At 39.2% G+C, this 15,024-nt stretch overlaps 1 protein-coding gene across 1 annotated transcript in view; it reads right to left on the bottom strand.

Annotated features, from left to right (window-relative positions):
* The window catches only part of DCDC1 (doublecortin domain containing 1), a 368,535-nt gene that overhangs the window by 172,197 nt on the left and 181,314 nt on the right, over positions 1-15,024 (bottom strand). The window contains exon 13 of the mRNA XM_042459567.1: positions 1,869-1,970. Coding sequence (XP_042315501.1) covers positions 1,869-1,970 — 102 coding nt within the window. The remainder of the gene's footprint in view (positions 1-1,868; positions 1,971-15,024) is intronic.

The following is a 15,024-nucleotide window of genomic DNA, read 5'->3' as shown; positions in this document are numbered from 1 at the left end:
TCTTATTACAGATGCAAACTCCTAGAACAAGTTACCTTAGCCTCTATGCCTTCTGCCTCAGTTCCACATTGACAATAATAAAACAAAACTGTTTGTCTACCATGGTTGAGTATTCCTTTTTTTTAAAAAAAAATATTTTTACACATCAAGTATAAGAATATATGGTGTAAACATAATACAACATAGTGCATAAACAGCCTGTTACCTAAGTCAGTTGTTTCCTGAATTCAGGCAGATCCTTGCACTGAGAGCTATGAAGAAAATCTATCAGAAATGTTGATTAAGCTTCAGAAATTAAACCTCTCCAAGGAATTGTTTACAATCACAGTAGAAGATGCATATTACATTTGTTCTTGTTTGCAAAGTGAATTAATTTATACTATTTGTCAAACAAAATTGCTAGTGTCTTCTAGTCCTTTGGAGGTTCAAAAGGAGCTTGAAAGTTTTTCCATTAACATGAGTTTCCAAATTCTGGCTCTCCAAAAAGTAAAGCTAAGTTCTTTTAGCAACTTATATGTTCTCACAGTCTCCATGCACATTGCATGTAGTAGGAATATAATTAAATCTTTATGTTTCAGGTTTGAATTCCCATTAATAAACAAAGTAATTAGTAGACACCCTCTATCATCATGTACATTTTGCCCTTTTGTATCTGAGATTCTCATTAAAACCTGAGACCAAATGCCTTGCACTTTAGGGCAGTCCAGCCACAAGTGGGAGCATGAATCTCTCTCATGCAGCCTCCCCAGCAATCTTGGCCTGATCCTGATTTTAGGGGTGGTGCAGTCCAGGTCCAATCCCAGGCAGCATTTGGCATTATATAGTTAACTGCCTTCCACTGCACCTTTACACCCATTGCTTTCCCTTAATGTGCCTTTAATAACTATAATTTTTCTCTTACATTTAAAAAAAAGTATGCAAGAGCTTCTGGCCACATTTTAAAACTGTAGTAACAAAAGAAGTTTTCAATTAATGTTATCTTTCTGAGTGAATCTCCTTTTTGGTCTATATTTTGAGCCAATGAATAAATTTGTTCAATTTGAAACCAGTTATGATGTTTATCTTTTAACATCTTGTATAACTCCTTTCCGAAAATTGGCTTACTATGTTTGATCTAGTCTCTCAGTCTGTACCATCCCATCTGTCTATTCTTTACATTGTTCAGCATACCCTTCTATTTGGAATTCTGAGTATATGATAAAAGAGATTATTGGGGAGCATCTTTTTCCATCTAGTAATTATTCAGAAAGGATCATGATAGGGTATTCTAAGGTTATTAAGCTTATAGTTATGAAATGGCTTGAATACTTGAAGTGCTCCATACAAATCTTAGTGTTTGAGGATTGTTTGTTTTTACATTTTACTTTAAACATTTTTGTAACAAGTTTCCTCTAATATTCGTCTAGAATAGTTGAGCTATTATTACTAATTCAAGATTATCTAGTGAGTTTCATGGCTAAGCAGGTATTTAGATTGAATGGCCATGTCAAATGAAACAGAACCCACTGTACCACAGTGTAAAGGTGATCAGTGGCGAGACTGACACAGCAAACACTGCTCTTGTCAAATGACAGCAGGGAAAGAAGAGAACTGAATTTGTCAAATATATGAATTTCAGTGGCAAAGGGTATTCCAGTTGAAATGCAAACTGAAATGTAAACCATTACTTTATTTCTTACTCATCTCTAGCGTTTCTATATAAGCAAAGAGGAGACATAAAGGTATGTTTTAAACTGGTAATTATTATAGTGAAATATAGATGGAAAATGCAGCAAAAACACTAGCATGTCTATACTTTTAAATACCATGTATTTTAAATGGATGTGATTGTATGCACTTGGGAAAACATGAAATATCTTTTAACTTACCCTCTCCAGCATAATACTGGGTTGGTTCCTACAATTAGTTTCCATCTCTTTTCTACTGATGTAAACAATGATCTCCCCGGTGTCTTTGCCATTTTCATACACCTTAAAAACACACAATAATTGACTAAGTACAACGCAAAATATATTCCAGCCCTTAAATTATAGCTTATATTTTTTCAAAATATTCAACATTAACGTTTTAAAAAGTTTATCATTATTAACTCCATTAACATGTGTTTGCAGGTATGGTGCACTTAAAGGTTTGATCATGTTTTGGAAAAGCGGGATACAAATAAACTATATTATTATTATTATTATTGAGAATTTCCTGTTGAACCCTTAATACTAAGTAAGGAGAGCCCTGTATTTCAGAAAAAGCATGGAAATATTACATGTGTGAAAAAAGATAATGAATGTACTACTTGTATTACATCATTGTATTTATGGGGATCAGATATTAACACTGGCAAAGCCTTGGTTACAAAACAAATTTCTCCAAAAGCTCTGCACTTTACCAAATGGAACTCCTGCACCTTTTTTGCGAACTGAATTTGGCTGCCCCTCAGTTAAAACAAGAATAGATTTTACACAGATAAGATATTTAAAACATATTGCTACCCTACCAACAAATTGTCTCCCAGCATTGTGTTACTTGAAAATGTGCAACAACCAGTTCTGAAAATCAAGTTTTCAAATTCTTTTACAAAAATATAACTTTTCTGAGTTGAATGCTGTTATTGGCATGGATAAGAGACAATTAAGAGAATTCCTTTTTGGGGCTGATTCAAGAAAAGATCTGCAGTCAGTTAGGACCTCACAATTTTCCTTTTGATTCTCCTTTTTGAATACGGAACATTTTAGAGCCAGTTATCTGACTAAACTCAAGTCGCCTACTTTAAGAATTGGTTTCACTGAGCTATGACTTCAAGTAATGCCTACTGCAGTTCTAGATGGACACTACAATGAAGTGCCTTTTGAGAACAGACTATGCATCTGCAGCCAGCCTCAGGTGGAGGATATTGTTCATTACTTGTTAATTTGTCCACTGTACAGTGACCCTAGAAAGAATTTTTTAACACCCTTGCTGACAAACAAAAGTGGGAACTCTACTGTTGATTTGGTCCAATTCCTTTTGAGTGACACCAACGACTGTGTAACACACAGAGTGGCTCTTTTTGCCTTGGCTGCAAAAAAAGATTAGAAAGAGAGAGTTAAATAAAATTGCCATAAATTGCGAGAGAGACACCAAGTATTAATTAGATTTCAGGATTATATTGTATATGTTTACTAATTTCCAGGAAAGATGTCTCTTCTTCCTTTTGTCCTTTTTAACAGTTAACTATTTTAACTGCACACTAAACGTTGGGACATTTTTTGTCCTTTGTATTCTGTGCCTTTTGTTTTAAATGTTTTATGCTTTTTGATAAGCTCATTTTGTCATGGCCTTTGGCTAGCACAATAAACGTTAATTCTTCTTCATTGTATTTATCACGCTTATCAGGGCCATTTGAAATCTTATAAATTTCTTACAAAGATAGATAAAAACTAATTAAAACAGAGAGAGTTGTCAATGAAGTTGGAATTTTTCTAACATAAAGAAGCAACTTCACTAAATGTATTTTTCATTAAAGTGATGGACTTTAGAATTTTAATATTAAATCAAGGATTAATTTACTAATCAATTAAATAAGAGACAATGCTAAACAGCTAACAAATTTTACATTTAAATTTCCCTCCTGGTTTTCAACTCAAAGCATAGTTCTCTTAGATTTTTGTAAAAATATTTTGCAGTCAGCAAGTAGTAAGAATAGCTTGGATGTCAGTGGACTTCCACTGAGCTGCAACGCTACCGCTGCTGCCACCGGAAGTTCTCATTCCATTCTTGATCCATCCCACAGGAGAAGATTTTCAGGAACGCTTCTGAACAGTTCCTGAAAATGGCCTCCTGTGGGATGGATCAGGAATAGAATGGGAACTTCCGACGGTGCCGGCGGCGTTCTGGCGAGCAGTAAAATGCATCCTTTGCCCCATTCTGTTCCCATACTGCACGCTTTCATTCCGTGCTGGGCCTGTCCCAGGGGGCTGTGCAATAAGCTTATCAGTGTTGAGTGTAGCTGTTTTTTAAGGGAACTGCTGATAAATCATTTTCTTGGCAGAACTAAATGAAATTTCCACAGCTGATTATTCTGATGGGATTCTCCAAGTTTTAGAGGATTAAGTTTATTGAGTTTTCTGCAAGAGCAGGATTTGCTGTCTGAGGGGACATGCATCCCCCTATTATTTTTATGTTCAGTTTCTATGAAAAGGATATACAAAATAGAGGTGGCCCTGACTAATAAAAACTGGTGAAATTTCAGTAGGATAGACGCAAAGTTTAGGAGAAAAGGTGAGTGTTCAACTGAGGGAAAGTGATTTGTTTCCTATGAATTCTGAGGCAATTTTATGGAATATGTCATAAAGATGTCCCAAGGCAAGAAAGCTGCAAAATAAATATTCATATATGGCAATGTGTAAGGGCCAAGGAATTATGATGAATTAAAAACAGTGCAAAACTTTGTTTTCTACTCAGTTCACACTCAGGTTAGAGAAAGTATAAATAGGACAAGGTAGAAGATGAATATGGATCACACAACGACAAAGAAAAGAGTATTTGAACAGCCAGTGTTTGCAAAGCAATTATCCAGAAATGCACCTGGATATCCCAAATCTTCTGGTTTCTTCCAAGTATCTTCAGATTTTATTAATTTGTCAACTTTTATCACAAAATTCGCTTTAATGTTCCTGTTCTTGGGAGCAAAATGGACAGAAGACTGGACCGTTGCTGGACCATTGCTGTAATAAATTCTTTAAATACTGAGAGTGGGATTGGAGAATCATGAGAATATCATATATTGCAAGTAGAATCTACATCTGACAGTCATAAATCTACAAACCTCCTCTCCCCCCTTATTCTCAACCTTATCTGGCTATCTTGGGGGGGAAATGTATAAAATGCAGGTGTCACTCTGTCTTTGTTTCTGTCTCCTTCCAGACCTGAACTGCCAATTACTCTTCAGAATTATTGCAATTTAGGCCTGATACAGACTGGCACTTTGCGCTGGCCTGGGACTGAAAATAAGACTCAGGAGAGCAGAGTGTCCACAGGTGCCATCTTGGCACGCTGCCGTTTACATGGCTCACACAGTGATGAGGTGGCTCGTGCGCCACATCCAAATGGCACGGCACACGAGGGACATCACAGTGCTGCTCCAGGGCACTTATGGCATTGTTGACATGCTGTTTGGTTGGAATGGCCACAATCCAGGGAGAAAAGGGTGACCTCTGTCCACCCCTTTCTTCCAATCTGTATAGGCCCTTATATAGTAGATTCACTGTTTCTGAGCAGTCCACCTTGATTTGGACTTCAACTGAATCCATCCAATCCAACAGAAATCTAAGCACAACACTATATTCACAACCCTACAGGCTGATATACAGTGGGCCCTTGTTATCCGCCGGGGTTTGGTTCCAGGATCCCCCGTGGATAACAAAATCTGTGGATGCTCAAGCATAACAAAATGGCATCTCTTATATAAAATAGAAAATCAAGGTTTGCTATTTGGAATTTATGCTTTTTCTGAATATTTTCAAACTGTGGATGCTTGAATCCGTGGATAAGGAGGGCCGACTATACATATCTACATTCCAGCTTCCTCCCTGTACATTGATAGTACATTGATATCATTTATAGTTTAGTCCTCTAATATAGCCACATCTGCTCAAATCCACATGACAGAGGCATTAAAGTCCTGGAATTACAACAGGCCTTTTCTGAAATGAAAATATCAACTAATGCATTAGTTTTAGTGATGTAGGTGACAGGCCTTAACTCATACACAGGCAGCACCCCCTTCTTAAACAAGTAGTCAACTACAACAAAACACATAACAGGAATGGATGATGTGATGGTGATGTGAGGAGCACCATGTTCTGAAGTATCATATGATGCCAAAAGGTGGCAATATTTAGAAGAGTCTTCATTCTTCTGCCACGCAAAAAATATATCCTCTTTCTAAACTGTGTAGGAAAATATTGCATCCACTGAATGATGGTGTGTGTGTGTATGTGTGTGTGTGTGTGTGTGTGTGTGTATCAGTAGGCACTGCCTTGGAAGAGTTATTTTGTCCTGGATAAGAAGAAAGCAGGGGGACCTCTTCTATGGTGATATACTGCCTAAAGTTTTGCATATATTTGTATGTCTGCCTATACATGGGACCCCAGTGCTATATATGTGGCCCTCAATCCCTTCCTCAACCTTGCCTTTCTTTGCCCTCCAAATGTGTCACAGTTGCCCATCCCTGTTCTATAAACAGAGCACACAAACAAATAAACAAACATTGCTTCCCAACTGACTGGGGTGAACGCTTTTTAAAAATTCAGTATTTAAACCAAACACAGAGATCATAGAGATTATCAGGTTCTAGATACAACATGCAGAGTGTTTTGTTACTGTTGTTAACTGCCCTTGAGTCAATCTCAACCCATGGCAACCCTGCTGATGAGACATCTCCAAGACCCTCTGTCCTCCACTACTCTGATCAACTCCTGAAAACTCATACTCGTGATCTCTTTAATAGAGTCCATCCATCTTGCATGGAGCCGTCCTCTCTTTCTAATTCCCTTTACCTTTCCTAGCATTACTGTACAATTCTAACTTTTGTGCTTGGTTGTATATCCTTGCATTTTAGGATCTTCTCTAGTTCTTTCAAAACTGTCCTTCCCATTCTTAATCTTCTTCTGATTTCCTGGCTGCAGTCTCCATTTCTAGCAATTTTTGATCCCAGGCATGAGAATTCTTTTACTAGTTCTATTTCTTCATTGTCTAATTCAAATTTGTGTAGGTTCTCTGTGGTCATTATTTTTGTTTTCTTCATGTTCAACCATAGGCCTGTCTTTACACTTTCGTCGCTGATCTTTCTTAGTAGTTGTTCCAGGTCTTTGAGGCTTTCTGCTAGTAGTATGGTGTCATCTGTGTATCTCAGATTGTTGATATCCTTTCCTATTTTCACTCCTCCTTCTTCTGTGTCCAAGCCTGCTTTTCTTACAATATGCTCTGCATATAAGTTGAACAAATAGGGTGATAAGATGCAGCCTTGTCTGACACCTTTGCCAACTGGGAACCATTCTGTTTCTCCATGTTCTGTTCTGACAGTAACCTCTTGTCCTGAGTACAGATTCCATATCAAGACAGATGCGTTGGCATTCCCATGTCTTTAAGGGCATTCCATAGCCTTTCATGATCTATGCAGTCAAAGGCTTTGCTGTAATCTATAAAGCATATGCTGATTTTCTTTTGGAACTCCCCGGTGCACTCCATTAGCCATCATATGTTTGCAATGTGCTCCCTAGTGCCTCTTCCTTTCCTGAACCCCATTTGGAGATCCGGAATTTCTCTCTCCATGTATGATTTGAGTCTATGTTGTAGAATTTTGAGCATAATTTTGCTTGCATGGTATATTAGTGCTATACTGTACTTCTTTAGTTGCTGCAATCTTTTGTGTCTCCTTTTTTATGGATGGGGATGTATACTGATCGTTTCAAGACCGTTGACCATCGTTTTGTTTTCCATATCTTTTGATATATGTTAGTTAGCACTATAGTTCACTCTGTCAGTGTGGATTGCAGCAGCTCATCTGGAATATCATCTGTTCCTGGTGACTTGTTTTTTGCCATTTCTCTTATTGCAGCTTCTACCTTGTTTTTTAGAATTTGGGGTTCATCTTCATATGGCTCTTCGTTCCATGTGTCTTTAATTCTGTCAATTCTGTCATCTCTTTTATATAGCTCTTTTGTGTATTGCATCCATTTTTTTATTCCTTCCTGGTCTTGAATTGTTATTTTTATTGTCATAGAGTGTCCCAGTCCTTGGTTTGAACTTTCCTTTGATTTTCCAGATCTTGTGGAATAGGTCTCTCGTTCTCCCCTTTTTATTTTTTTCTATTTCTCTGCACTGCTCATTGTAGTAGCTTTCTTTATCTTTATACACTAGTTGTTGTACTGTTGCAACTGTGGTTCTTAGCTTGTTCCTATCTCCTTTTTGTTTTGCTCCTCTTTCTTTTATTTCTTGTAATGTTTTATCTGTCATGCATTTCTTCTCCTTCTTTTTGCCTGTTGCAAGTGTCTATCTGCATTCTTCTTTATTATGTTCTTGGCTTCAGACCAAAGCTCTTCCAGTTTTCGGTCAATTATGCTTAGTAGTGAAAATCTGTTCCTTACATTGTCAATAAAGTCAGTGGAGATATTGTTTAGATCATATTTTGGAATGATGACTGGGGATGTTTTTCTTCTTCAGTTTTTCTCCTATTTTTGATATGAGTAATTTATGATCTGTATCACAACTTTTTTTTTAAAAAAAAGTATGAATTGATCACTACATGTAGCAACACACCTGTAAAGAGTTACTTGCCTTCTTACCTGTGCAGGAAAATAATGCTATGTAGGGTAGATGCATTTGAATGATTGTCTTAGAGATGAAATGGCCAATGTAGCTATGTGTATAAGAGCAAGTTAGTAAAGACAACAACAATAACAACAACCCAAACCTAGTAATTACTGATATCCAAGGTTGTGTTATAGTATAACAAATAATTCCTAGTGGCTCAAGGTGTTCAGTTGGAATACCACACATAGTTTGATGGGAAATATAATTCACATAGTATGAAAACAAAAGAAGCCATAATTCCTAGAGTGTATACATTTAGGAAGCTTTCCAGATTCCAGTAGAGCTTCACTGCATTACTGCCAATCTAGGGCTGCATTCATACTGCAGAAATAATCCAGTTTTCACCACTTTAACTGTCACAGCTCAATGCTATGGAATTCTGGGAATTTTAGTTTTGTAAGACATTTAGCCTTCTCTGTCAGAGAGCTCTGGTGCGCCCCCCCCCCCCCAAAATTACAGTTACTAGAATTCCATAATATTGAGCCATGGCAGTTAAAGTGATGCCAAACTGGATTATTCTGCAGTGCGGATGCAGCCTAGGAATGGGTGTTAACAACAAATAAATACACTGTAATATGGCATTCCTTGTACTCGTATTACTTCTACTTCTTTGTAGCCTTTCTAGCCAGGGCACAGTCTGTGGATCCCTACATTTTCTATGCAGATAAGTGACTAAAGAAGAGACAAGAAAAATCTCTGTGTAGAAGCAATCTTAAAGATGAAGTGCATGGAACAGTTATATAGCCTTTACTTACAGTAGATGTATTATATACTGATATAATAATATTAGTATCTTTGAGGTATGTAATACATAAATAATAGGTAGGAAGTATTGTTTTCCTTTGAAATTTCACAACTTCTTTCTGGAATTGACAAATTTTCCATCTGAGACTGGAAGAGGTTACAAATTTTAAAGAATGGAATTATGCATATCGCTATTTTTTGTATGTTGCAATGTAACTGTGATGCAAAAACCCAAGCTTTAATAAATTCCTCTCATCCTGAATCTGTCAAAGGATCCTTCACTGTTCTTTGTACATCAGAGTAACACTGATACTTTTTTGCCAATTGAATCTAGAAAGAAAGCCATCTCTGAAACAAACCCAAACAAGAGGAAACCAACCAACCTAAATAAGATTGATTCCTGTCTAGGAATATGGAACCATCTAATATTCGAGACCACACTTTTGTTCTACACTTTATATCCATTATCTTTTGTTAGAACTAATATTATAAAAAGAAAGCTATGGTATTATTTCTTGCTATTACTTTCTGTTGTATTTAGAGATGGTAGGGCTCAGTGGAACAAAGCATCTTGGTAGACTAGCATGTTTTTAGTGCCAGCTGCCAACCTGAGAAAAATCAGTGACAACACACTAGGGCAACATTAGTTCTTCCACCCCTACTAAACAAACTGTTAAAAGTTCTGTTAAACCTCACAGTAGGTGTTACACTAAGAGCCACTGAGCAGTACCTATTTCCTATATTACAGCCAAAACAATTTCCCACCCAAGTGCAGAGAAGCGAAGAGAGAGATAATAACACAAAAATAAAGGTGAATGATAGTACTCAGACTGAGCTGATGCTTGGCTCTTTCTTTTGTAAATGTAAGGGATCACAACATTAGACATGCATGACATATTCTTTTAATGATTTTACCTCTGCCATTCTCACCTCTGGTTGGGGCAACACTATGCAAGGAAAACCCACTTTATATTACAAATAAAATGAAATAAGTCCCACTGATACCAGGATTCCTTATGTCCAAATAGATTTGTTTAGGATTCTCCTTCCAGATCACTGTTATTTTCTCCTTTCTATTTAATATAAATTAAACCATAGTAGACCATGGTGTAGTGATTTGAGTATTGGACTATGACTCTGGATAACAGGATTCAATTCCCCGCTGGGACATGGAAACTCGCTGAGTAACCTTAGGTGAGTCACACACTCTCAGCTCTAGAAAATCCTGTGATGATTTCATCTTAGGATCTCCGTAAATCAGAAATGACTTGAAGGCACGCAACAACACCGATAAGACCAGTAGTAGGAGCAATGCACTTAATACAGAAATAGCAAAACTTCAATGAAGCCATTAAGTCTTGACAATGCAGCAAAAAATTAGGGAAGCTCAGCACCAAAACTGAATAGTAAATGATGGGGGCAGTATACTATGGAGTGAGGCATGGCTTAGGCTCCAGGCAATGCTACATTTGCCTCCTCAGAATGTAATTGGGTAACATGATATTCCAAAAACAACATGATATTATGAGATTAATGGCTTCATTGAAGTTTTGCAATTTGTGCTATGTGGTCTTCCTCTCTTTCTACTAGTTCAAGTTCATCTTTACTATGGTCATAGACCAGCACCGTCTCTTTCTGCTATCTTTCTTAGCATTACTGTCTTTTCTAATGAGTCATGCCTTCTCATGATGTGGCCAACGTATGAAAGCCTCAGTTTGATCATCCAAGGAAATTTCCAAGGAAATTTCAGGCTTGATCTGTTTAACGACCCATTTGTTTGTCTTTTTGACCATTCATGGTATCATCAGCACTCTTTCCCAACATCACATCTCAAATGAGTTATTTTTCTTTTTATCCACTTTCTTCACTGTCTGGCTCTCACATTCACACATGGTGAAAGAAAATACGATGGCTTTGATGATTCTGACTTTAGTGTTGGTTTGTATATTTTGACACTTTAGAATCTTATCTAGTTCTTTCATAGCTGCACTTCTCATTACTAGTCTTCTTCTAACTTCTTGATTGCTGTCTCCATTGTAATCAATGTTTGAGCCTAGGTACGGAAACTCTTTTACTATATGCATTGTAGCCATTCAGTTGGAATACCATAGACTGAATTTCTTCTCTTTTCTAGTTTTCTTTATAATTATTTGTCATGATGGCTGAATTAGCCAAACTACAGTTAATGCAGAAAAGAATGTTCCTGATATCATGGATTTAATTAAATTCATGTTTTGAATATTATAATAAACATAACAAGTGTATTGTTAAGTATGCATGTGTCACATCCCACAGAGAAACCTTCCGATCCTCCAAACCCAGGTTTGGGAAAATAAAAAATGTGAAATCTGAATTTATTCAGTAAATTGTTTATATTATTTAGGTATTGATAGACAGCTTAAATACAAATTAGATCATGGATGTAAAATATACACTGAATGTAGCACTGAGATCCACTAACAAATATTATGAAAGTGCAATCATTTAAGTTTAAGATTAAAATATTACCTCAGTTTTACAACAAAATAAATGGAGAAGTTAATTTCTGTATGTAGAAATCGTGAATTGGTACAGAAGAGTCAGAAATAAAGATGCTATCCTTAAAAGTATACTATAAATTAGTACCACTATTCAAGAACCTTGACACATGGGGTTTTCCAATATTCAGGACAATGTTGGTTAAAACAGCAGCTGAGACCACCTAGGAAGCTTGCCTGTGTATCAGTGAAAGAGTAAAAGCCAAAGAAAAACTACAGAAACCTAGAAAAATAAATTGGAAATAGAATCAACAGACATACAAGCACCAACAGAGATGCTTGATTACTCTCACACTGAGATCGACATCTTGACAATATTGCTGTAATACATTTAGGGTTTTTTCCTCTTTCCTAAATAATATAAGGAACAAATATAGCAGTATTTACTTTTCAACCAAGGTCTGGTGAAGATGACTTAACATGGGGAGTAAAACCATTAAAACTAATTATGGAGAGAGTCTAGAGTGGGGGTTGCATCTTGTATTTGTTTCTCTCTGAAGTGTTTAAATCAACTTATATTAAAAACATTTTTAAATGACATCATCTTAAATTCAACAATACATTGGTATACTCGATGGCATGACCAGGCTCAGTGACACCCAGCCAAGAGATACAGTCTGCCCTCCACCACCCTCACCATTCACCACCTTGGCTTTCTCCCCAGGGAGGGAGCAAGGATAGCAACACAGCCATGAGGGATGCACTCGCCACTCTGCCACCACTTTGAGCAGTGATGAAGCCACGAGGGGCATACTTGCACCTCCACCACAGCAAGTGGAGTGCACTACCAGGGTGTTGTCACTTCTGTGAGGTGTTACCTGGTACAGTCCACACTCCCTGTCCCCGACCAGTGATGTCACTGGATATAATATTTAGTGTAAGCTCCACTGGTGGAGTTCTGTTTTGTGCAAAGCACAATCCCATGGAAGTAGGAGGTGCAATCTCCCTCTCCACGGCAGTCTCCTATATACCACCACAATCGGCTCTGGACTGAGGAATCCCTCTCTAGAGCAGATGTTTGGGTGGTGCAAATACTGAAAGTTCTGCAAATGCAAAGTTTGGTTTTGTCTTTAGTTACTGTATTACAAACACATCCCATCTTTGTTCTAAGGAGTTCAAGGAAACAACAACAACAACAACAACAACAACAACAACAACAACAATAATAATAATTTATAGCCTGCTTTTCCAGAGTAATAATAATAATAATTAATAATAATAATCTCTAAAGAGATCAAGAGAGGTGACGGAGTGGAGCTCATCAGGAAGCGAGTTCCAAAGCTGCGGGGCCAAAATGGAAAACGCCCTTTGTGCAGTCAAGGTGTATTTTGACTTAGGAACCCTTAACAAGTGCTTCCCGGCCGATCTGAGAGTGCGGGGCGGATTATATGGGGAGAGGCGGTCCTCCAAGTACCCTGGGCCCAAGCCACTTAGGGCTTTATAGGTCATAACCAACACCTTGTATTGCGCCCGGAAGCGAATAGGCAGCCAATGTAGATCTTGCAGGATAGGTGTTATATGGCTGGTCCTGGAGCATCCAGTGACCAACCTTGCTGCCATATTCTGTACTAATTGAAGCTTACGGGCATGGTACAAGGGTTGCCCCATGTGGAGTGCATTACAGAAATCCAACCGAGAGGTTACCAGAGCATGTACCACCGTTTCAAGGTCCCCCCCCGGCCCAGGTAGGGTCGCAGCTGGCGTATCAGCTGAAGCTGATAACAGGTGCTCCTGACTGTCGCATCCACCTGAGATGTAACGCGGAGCGACGAATCCAGAAGCACCCCCAGACTGCAAACTGAGTCCTTCAGAGGAAGCGTGACCCCATTCAGAGCAGGTGGACAAACTTCCATCCCCGGGCCCGGGGAACCTATCACAAGCACTTCCGTTTTCTCTGGATTCAGACTGAGTCTGTTTTCCCTCATCCAGCCCATTACCGACTCCAGACAGGCATTTAGGGGAGAGATGCCATCCCTAGTCACTGCATCAGTCGGAGACACAGAGAAACATATTTGGGTGTCATCAGCGTACTGATAACACCGCGCCCTGTGTCTCCGGATGATCTCTCCCAGCGGTTTCATGTAAATGTTGAATAGCATGGGGGACAGAATGGCTCCTTGAGGGACACCAGATGTAAGCGCCCTCTTATCGGAGCACACGTCCCCCAGCTGCACCATCTGGAATCTGCCCGAGAGGTAGGAACGGAACCACTGGAGCGCAGTGCCCCCGATACCTAATTCCCTCAGGCGTTCCAGAAGGATATCGTGGTCAATGGTATCGAAAGCCTCTGAGATGTCCAAAAGCACTAACAGGGACACGCTACCCCGTCCATGCTCAGACGGAGATCATCGACAAGGGGGACCATGGCAGTCTCAACTCCATAGCCCGCCCGGAAGCCAGTTTGAAATGGGTCTAGAAAATCCATTTCATCCAAGATCACTTGAAGCTGGAAGGCAACCGCCCTCTCGATCACCTTTCCCAAAAAAGTCAGCAGTGAAACAGGCCAATAATTATTCCGAACCAGGAGGTCTAGGGAGGGCTTTTTAGCAGTGGTTTTACAACGGCCAATTTTAAGCCAGATGGAAACCGCCCTTCCCCAAAAGATGAATTGATTATGCAGTGCAACATAGAAATTATGGCCGCCGCCCCCTGAGCTGCCAGCCATGAGGGACAGGGATCGAGAGAGCAGGTTGTCTTCGTAACACTTCGAAGAATCTTGTCCACTTCCTCAGTACTCACAGACTCAAAATGATCCAGTCTAACAAAGTCCACGGAAGCTCTGGAGACCTCTACTCTGGATTCTGAACAAATACTGGCGTCGAGATCAGCCCTTATCTGAGAGATTTTATCCGCGAAGAAGTTGTTAAACTCGTCACAGCAGGCTTTGGATGGTTCTAGAATAGGGTTCAGGGAGGGGAGCAGTTGAATAAGCTCCCTCACTACCCTGAACAGCTCTGCCGGACGTGACTCTGCGGACGCAATACGTGCAACATAGAACAAATGCTTTGCTGCACTTATTGCCACTCCGTAGGCCTTCAAATGGGACTCTAGGAGTGCCTTATTGGCTAAGTGCTGATGTCTTCGCCAGTTGCGCTCTAGTCGTTGCGCAGCCCTCTTCCTTTCCCTGAGATCTTCCGTATACCAGGGTTGTTTTTTGGAAGCGGGCTGGAAAGGACACTTGGGAGCAACACTGTGTATAGCCCTGGAGAGATCTATATCCCAGGTGTTAGTCAGGGCATCAACAGAATCGCCATCAGTTCCAACCATACACCCCTCTAGGGCTTCTTGGAACCTTTTGGGTTCCTTCAGCCTTCGAGGGTGGACCATCCTAATAGGTCCACCACCCACAGGAGGGAATTGGGTAGATGCCTTGAAGCTAGCCTCGACCAGGAAA

Source organism: Sceloporus undulatus, chromosome 1, assembly GCF_019175285.1.
Source record: "Sceloporus undulatus isolate JIND9_A2432 ecotype Alabama chromosome 1, SceUnd_v1.1, whole genome shotgun sequence".
In the NCBI taxonomy this organism is placed as follows: domain Eukaryota; kingdom Metazoa; phylum Chordata; class Lepidosauria; order Squamata; family Phrynosomatidae; genus Sceloporus; species Sceloporus undulatus.
Note: the sequence above shows the minus strand (reverse complement) of the source record. Positions and strands in the feature narration are given on the sequence as shown.